The sequence below is a fragment of the Branchiostoma belcheri genome, unplaced genomic scaffold, assembly GCF_001625305.1.
Source record: "Branchiostoma belcheri isolate BF01 breed outbred unplaced genomic scaffold, Haploidv18h27 scaffold79, whole genome shotgun sequence".
Classification (NCBI taxonomy): Eukaryota; Metazoa; Chordata; class Leptocardii; order Amphioxiformes; family Branchiostomatidae; genus Branchiostoma; species Branchiostoma belcheri.
Window position 1 is genome coordinate 670,543 of NW_017804453.1, and position 8,542 is coordinate 679,084.

Consider the following 8,542-nt stretch of genomic DNA (forward strand, 5'->3'; position numbering starts at 1 on the left):
GGAGGTTTCCGGGAACATCTCATTTCCAAGCAGATGTTGGGTAGAAGACCATAGCTTTATATATGTCCGGTTCCTCTGGCAGAATACATGTCGCATTCTAAAAGATATAACTGTTATCACTAGTATATAACTTCCTACATATAGTTAATTATGCTGCCAGTGAATTTAAACTGTCAGAACGTTATGACCTGTCCCCAACATCTAACGTTACATTTACATGTATTTGTGCTTTGAAAATTAGTGAAACCGATCTACAGTTACCATTTGTTTGTTTTCAAAAATGGTTTGTACCTCCATTGCACAACGTTCTGGATGATGACTACTGATCTGGAAAACTTAGCGGTTACAGCGTCTAGTAGCGGTCGTATCAAGATTGGTTGGCATTATATTATATTGGAATTGATTGAAGGTCATTTTTCTTTTTTACTTTATTATGATTCAAAATCACTTTTTTATGTAACCTTAAAACATACACATGAGATGTACAAAGAAAATCAAATGACTCGAATTTTACTTATTACCAAACTTACGCACAGCAAACTTTGATCAGTGTTTACCCCAACTTCATTCGACAGGCCGTCAGAATGAGCTCGAGAGTGAAAAAAAGTAATCAATTTGGAGTTGCCAGTTCATATGTTCCTCATACTCTATATCTTTCAAAAACGTTTACTAAAACGATTGCATGAAGTGAAGTTAAACCGGGTTAAATTCGTCATGGCGATCGCTTCCAAGCTGAATCCAGGAACCCCATGATGACTAGCTTTTACTGGTACTGCTGTTCGTTATAGATAGCCTGGCAGCCAAACACTGTGATCCTAACTTATTATAGCTGCCGAGTACTTTTTGTCCTATCCGGAACTTGATATTTTGGAGAGGACGAAAAAGACAGCTATAATAGGTTATATTTGGATACCGGTGTAGTGTACAGAAAGTACTAGTCAAAATTCGAAGAAGACATGGACAACGTTTGCTGTGATTTGCACCGTCATACTTTTACGGTGCTTTATCATCGACGGCCCTGACGTTAAGGCAGCCGCTCCGAGTCCAGCAACTATCCGTTCCCAACGGTATCGGCGCAGGATGCCTTGTTCCTCTATAGTGGGTACTATCCCGTGTAGTTACTGACTCTCCCTCTACCGCAGCCCCGGCTGCCGTAGCAAGCCGGAAAAGTTAGAAACGTAGTATCATACTGCGGAGGATCGGTACCCAAGCCATAGTGCCGACGAAGGCATGCGCAGACCAACAAGACATCCGTTTTAAAAGTTTATGTCCAGCGCTGCCAATGGTTTCTGTTTGCGCATATGATGTTTCAGATCATGAGGTATTAAGCGAACTTCGATCGGTGCGGTGGACAGAACAGTAAAACTTGGCAAGGGAAAGTTTTGATGTTGGGAGAACGTCAGTGTGGAAAAATTGACTCACTGTCGCGGGGTCAACGAGGTTGAAGAGTGATCGTGAAGCGTAATGAAAAGGAAAAATGTCGCTCAAACTCAAAGCTTGAAAAAATATTTCACCACCACGTCAACACTCAAGGAGGTTAAATACAAGTACTTGTATTTAACCTCCTTGCAATACTATAATCAAGGACATAATGTCCTTGCTATAATCTTTCTTTTCAGGATCGATCCTCTCTCTTATGCTGCTTGACCTACACATCACGGTAACTTCTTCACGTTCAACACGGTTAACCTCCTTTGTCACGGTTTGTAGGCTCTGCGGAGGCGACCCTCTAGAAACCTAGCTAGTATGTCATCAGAATTCGAAAAATTGAAAAAGCAGATAATTTTATGAACCACAAAAAATGCGGACTTTGTAGAGCCTGCTATTGTGTACACAATGTATGATAGTAGGTTTCTACCATGAGCAGTCCGTGACTGCCACGGACCACGGTAAGCTAGTCCCTTAAGCTTTTCGAGCTCGTTTTCCGCCGACACTTGGCCGCGACCGTCGTCTGACACACCATGATGCAGTAAAGGCGTATTTCGGAATTCGAAAGTTTATAGAAAGAAAGCACACTTGAAAAAGGTGGCGGTGAATTCATTTTCTGACCACAGCAAGTAATTTTATGGAGGACATCAGCTGCAGCGCGTGCATTAATTTTGATTTTGAAAAAAAAAACAAGAAATTTTTATATCTTATTCCTTTTATATGTGATGGTGGTTTTGTCTATGTGATGTTCCCACTGAAAACCATTTGTGCAATGATATCGATAGAAAACTTTTGTTATTTAAAGTTGTTTCAGCGAGAAATGAATGTTGTAACGTTAATAGTTGGCAGTAAACAGCACAATATCAAAATTTGAAATCTCAATTTCTGAAAATCTGAAATTTCAAATTGTAGGAAATTTTTTTTGCCCGCCTTGTTTTAAAATTTTTCTTGCCCTATCGCATTAGATTTGGAGCCTGTGGAGGATGTCCATAACAATACTAGTAACGTTATATGCTGTGCCCTTAAATGCTGTTCATCATGATGGCTAGTTCCAAAGAAATTTGTTGTGCAGCTTACAGAGGCTTAACTTCACATATATAATATTATATAGGTCTAGTCACCTCCTTGCGGCTTTAATCATTATGTTTACCTTCGCAGGAAGGAAAACATATTGTTTTTGCACTGTTTCTTCTTCCTCTTCTTCTTCTCCAAACAAATAAGTTCAATGACCTGAACCAGACGTCTGTCACCATCGAAACGAGTTTTGGTTACATCATGTTGCAATTTTATAGCAGGAGGGATTGAGACCATATATATATGAATGCGTTTGAGTAAGAATTAACAGAGCAGACCATATATGCGAAGGTAACTATGCATTTGCTTTGCCGCAAAATGTTCCCTTTCTAGTTATGGTTTCCTTCCAACGATAAAAGATGGTAATTGATTACTGACTGGACCTAATGTTTTGAGCATATTGAATTCGAAAGTACACGATACCTGTACCAGCCGGACGCATTCTTGTTAAAAAAATAATTTTGGAAACTTAGGGGACGCACGTCGCGTCGCCTGTGGATGCTATTAGAGTACAAGTAGTAGTAGTAGTTGGGTTGGGTGAAAGAAAAATTCCAGTGCAAAAGAGAAACCCCGATAAAAAAGCCTAAAAACACGCCAAAAATAACCCTAAACCCAAACCTCTGCTTGGAGAGTAGTAGTAGTAAGCCTTTATACTAGTATACTGAAGTCGTTTTCTTTTGTTTTTAAACTATATTTAAATTTACAATTTGCGTTTAAATGTGCTACAGTTTTACTAGCGTTTAAATCTGCATGTAATTCTGCCGACAATCTTTGGAGCATGATGCTAGAAAATGTTATGATATTCAAAGTGTGACGAAGCAACCCGGCACTTCTGCATTGGACAGGCCTTGTTTCACTTCTTCCCATCATTCTTAGCGCCATGACCTAAGTCGACCTCTTTCATGCTGATATTCCGCGGAAGGCTCATCGTAAGTGTGACATCGCTGGCAATCCCCTCTGTTTCTCTTCATTTTTGCAACATCGATACACAAATTTTGTACTGAATTAATGTATGGATATCAAGTGATGAAATAAAGTGACAATTTTGTGTTGAATTTCAGGAGGACGTCTGCTGAAGTACTAAAAATGGCAGAAGGGTGAGTGGATGTTTGGGCGAACATGAACCACATGATATAACAATTTTGCTGACGTTTAACAGTGGTTTTCAAAACTCTGTGTATGTGTATCATACTGTGATAAAGGCATGTTTTTGGATGCCTATCATAACAAACTAGCTCCAGTGCTAAACCAAAGTTTGTGTTAATTTGACACTGCAACTGAATCAAAACTTGTAAAATCGTGGGGGGGGGGCAGTTACTCATAAGTTAGACTAGCCGTGGCGACTCTTGATTCGGGCTTACATTGCATTACCCTCAGACAAGAGTCGTGGAAAGATCCATTGGCAGAACTGCACATTTCCCGTTGGCTGCACGATGCTCCGTTTTTGACCCGGTTTTTTGCTGTCCCGAGCTTCCCTACAATATAACTCCACAATTGACCGGGTTGCCGATGTTTAGATCAGCCTAAATATTCCACAGCGCGACAGAAAAGTAGTAAAATAGCTAGTCGGCACAAGGTGGCGGCCATCTTGGATATAGTCGGGAATGTCCGCTACCGCCGTCGGGAACGCTCGGTAGCGTCACGATTACCGAAGCGCGACCGAAAGCTCTCCGATTATAACCGGAAAGGCTACCGAGCGTTCCCGACGGCGGTAGCGGACATTCCCGACTATATCCAAGATGGCCGCCACCTTGTGCCGACTAGCTATTTTACTACTTTTCTGTCGCGCTGTGGAATATTTAGGCTGATCTAAACATCGGCAACCCGGCCAATTGTGGAGTTATATTGTAGGGAAGCTCGGGACAGCAAAAAACCGGGTCAAAAACGGAGCATCGTGCAGCCAACGGGAAATGTGCAGTTCTGCCAATGGATCTTTCCACGACTCTTGCCTGAGGGTAATGCAATGTAAGCCCGAATCAAGAGTCGCCACGGCTAGGCTTCAAGAAGAAATCTAAAGGAATAGTACACATACACACATACATATCACTAACACTAGTAGTAACAGTGGTAATCACAGTAATGAATTGAAACATCCTCTTGGATGGGACGAAAAGCTGGAGGTCCCATGTTTGAGGAGAGCCTTGAAGAGAAGGGCTCCTTTCCGATGTAAGTGGTTCAAACCTTATACTACTAGTACTGTTTGTAGTTACAGTCTGGTTTACACAGCTTATAACCACTCTACAAAACTGGTGTGTTACGCCCAAAGGCTGTTTACCAGTTGTGCAAACAAAAAACAATTTGCTTTTCAGCCTGAACTGACTGTGAAGTTAACATGTGCCCTATCTTGTCCTCGTCACAGTGAAGTGTCAGATAAAGGACATCTCCAAGATTGAGGGCGAGGCCACAATCAACAACAGAAAAAAGAAGTTAATCTACTTTTATGAGTGGGAATTAGAACTGGAATGGAAAGGTATGCTGATCTTATAGATATGTCTGTTTTGTTTTGCTATTTTTTTTCCTTTCACATAGGTCATCTCTCCTTTCTGTGATCAAAGCATAAAATGGCCTAGATTGGCAATGTGACTGAAAGGAATAGAAGTAGTTAAGTTTTGAAAGCCTATGGTACCAGCAATTGACTTTTGTTGTAGCTCTCTCTAACATCTCAATGAAAGCTTACTGTAATTTCCTTAGTAAATCATAGTCCAGAGTCCTGAGTAAAACAGCTTCTACCCAACACCTTTTTACAGGCGGCCTTGAGGAGAGTAAAACAAGTTTTACTGGCAAGGCAGAAATACCCAACCTGAGTGAAGAGAATGATATTGAGGACATAGATGTGAGTATCCTCCTTGTTGTCTTTAGTTAATCTTCAAGATAGATTAAATCTGAAAATTACTGTAAGGCATTTGAATGCCTTATCCTTAGATCTGCAGTCAGTTATGTTTGCCAAGTAGGACATACTGGTATGTTGTTAGTTGAGACTGTTTAGCTCACACTTACTTTTCCCTCTGTCCAGGTAAATGTTTCTGTGAAGTCTAATTCAGACGAGGCCCACAAAGTCAAGGAAGTCGTCAGGAAAAAGGGTTCAGACATCATCAGAGAAAGGCTCGGCCAGTACATTAAAGATTTAAAAACAGGTAGCTTTCTTTCTGTCAATTTACTGTATCAGTTGTTGCTCTCTTGTAGATGCACATGTAAAGTCCCGATGCCCTCTTGTATTGGCATTAGTTAACAGAATATCTAACTCATGCTTGAGGTGCTTTGTTTATGAGGGAAACGTCTTTTTCTTTTCAGAATTTTCCCAGAACTTAATTCTTCCCTCCAAAGATCAGAAAAAATCTCCAACAGCAACAGAAAAGAAGCCGGTGGTCAAAAAGGTAAGTTGTTCCTCCATCTGGAATTTGCCAATTCTTAAAGCATGAAATTTGAGTCAGCATCAATTTTGTTAAATGCTGATGCCCCAAATGCTCACTGATATCTTGTCTGTATGTAGGATATGAGCGCACTGCCAGTTGTCAGTAAAGCAGCACCAAAGGAGCAGAACATAGGTGTGAAGATCAATACACTCACGTACAAGTACCAGGAGGACTTCCTCTGCCCACCTGACGAGCTGTACACCACCCTGACAGACGTGGTGGTAAGTCCTCATTACTTACTAGACTTCTGATCCACACCTAAACTCAGCACAATATGTTTGAAAACATGCTGGGTGTATCATTAGAAATCTTATTGTAACAATCATGTAACAATAATGGGTACCACTTTGTAAGAATCATTCATTTGTAAGATGATCATTGCGACTGACTGTGTGTCTGGGTTGCATTTTACTTTTTAGAAGCACTTGAGTTAGAGAATTTCCTACCCACAATTAAGTTAATAGAATATTAAAATGTTAACCATTGCTATGTTGTTTCCCAGAGAGTGCAGGCCTGGACACACAGTCCTGCAGAGATGGAGACAGAAAAAGGCGGCCCTTTTGTACTCTTCAACGGCATGGTGGAGGGGATCTTTGATGAGCTGGTAAGGCACACATAAGCCATGACATTCTGATGTACTCATATTATAAGCTTACTTGGCTAGATATGAAAGGCAATTAATTATTGTGATGCATTTTGTCAGTCTTTTACAAATACTAATACTTTTTAGTAACATAAAAGTGATCTGAAGCAGAGAAAATTTGCTTTCTTTTTACTTTATTTTTTGGTGTATTTGAAATTTGTCATTCACAGCGTTAGTGTCGCATGAACATCATTTCCAATGTGCATTGTCTGTCCCTGCAGTCCTTCCCTAACAAAATTGTGATGAGGTGGAGGTTCAAGTCATGGCCACCAGGTGAGAAAAGCTCTGTACATGTATTTGTCTCTTACATCTCTAAGATATGACAAATTATTAATTACAAGTTCATTGACACTTCTTTTGCACTTTGACTTCAGCCATGTAGCTCACATGGATGGGTGTTGCTCAAGTTTCAGTAGCATCATGTGGCAGAGAGATGAAACTACCACTATAGTTTAAGGCTACTGTCCCCAGTTTGACAAACCCTGTATAATAACACATAATAGACTAGGGTAGTGAGGAATGAAGACCTTACCCAAGGGTCACACATGCATGCTTGTTGACAGCCAACATTTGAACAATCTTTTTGCCATCAGTGAACAAAACACTGCTGCTTGAAGCACAGCTGACATCTTACAGATGTTATAGTCATATACACTGTACAATGAAGTTGTTTCTGCCCATATCTCTTACTGAAATGTTGCTTGTATTTCCCCAGCACACTACTCTGTGGTGACCGTGCAGCTGATAGACAAGCATGACCACACCGTGATGAGGCTGACCCAGACTGGAATCCCGGACAGCGACTTTGACAGAACAAAGGCTGGCTGGAGACAGTACTACTGGGTCCCCATCAAGGACACGTTCGGGTTTGGGGCCAGGGTGGGAAGCCTTTGACGTCCGAATTTGCAATTGGAAGTAGGAGTAGTGTGAAAGTCTGCCTTCAAACTGTAGTCAGTGACTGTGGAAAGAACAACTTCACTCCATCATATTCATTAGCTGTGACCAAACAACTCTGGCATTGTGAAGTTTAGCAGGAATATCTCAACATACAGGAATGATATCCCATCAGGTATTGATATTGAATAAGAAGACACTCCTCTGTGGTGTGCCCATGTCTTCTGTAAGAATGCTTGCCAGTAGGATTGTTAGTGTGCCCCACATCTCTTTAGACACATTTCTGTAGTTTCTAGACATGTAAGATATTTGAAAGTCCTCTATACATGTTAGAGATGCTATGAAAGCTGTAAGCCTTGCTCTTATCTCTTAACCTGCTGATGATTGATGGCAACAGGGGTGGTTGAGAAATAAATTTGTCTCAGCCTCACAGTAACAAGACAGGATGCCAGTTTGGAGGCTTCTGCCAAGGGTATCGCAAATCTTGATCAGGGCCAGTATTGAGGGAAGGCCATTTCTGTGATACATGAGCTCCAATCTCTGCCTCAACAAGTTTAGAATGGACCTGAAAATTGGAGCCATCTGGAGACGGAAGAAGAATCACTTCTGGCTGCTCCTGGGCTGAAGGCTCCTCCTAATTTCCTTGTTCCATCCATACAAATAGTCGGAAACATATTTCCCCATTAAGGCTCCAATGAGAATACAGGGCGAAAACTTATGGCCAATGTTTCCAGCAGGAGAGCTCAGTTTCTCTTTATTTTTAAAGATGAGTTAAAGTTGAAAACCACAAAAAAAAAAGCAATGCAAATCTTTCATGATTTACAGAATATGTACAATAATGTATGTGAACATAAATGCAGTGTGCACTTTTCTTTGTTGTATCATTTCATGTGGAAACATTTATTGAAGCCTCTGAAAATCAAGAGAGGTGGTCTGAAATTTTCAAATGCCAGGCTACTTGTATAACTGTGACAAGCAGCAAACATCATGATGATTTCACCAAGATCTAGCCCAAAAGACGCAGCGGCTGCTGGCAAAACTTGTTTTCTTGAAGTAAGTCGCTGTCTGCCCATCCCATTTCAACGTCATG

At 40.9% G+C, this 8,542-nt stretch overlaps 1 protein-coding gene across 1 annotated transcript; it reads left to right on the plus strand.

The window, feature by feature from the left end:
• Positions 1–4,833: 4,833 nt before the first annotated feature.
• On the plus strand, positions 4,834–7,724 carry LOC109485851 (activator of 90 kDa heat shock protein ATPase homolog 1-like; the record flags this gene model as incomplete). Its single annotated transcript, XM_019789523.1, has 8 exons — positions 4,834–4,972; positions 5,250–5,335; positions 5,516–5,636; positions 5,794–5,876; positions 5,993–6,136; positions 6,418–6,519; positions 6,780–6,831; positions 7,274–7,724. Coding segments are annotated over 8 exons (906 nt in total), but the record flags the coding sequence as incomplete, so codon positions are not given.
• Between the last annotated feature and the right edge of the window lie 818 nt (positions 7,725–8,542).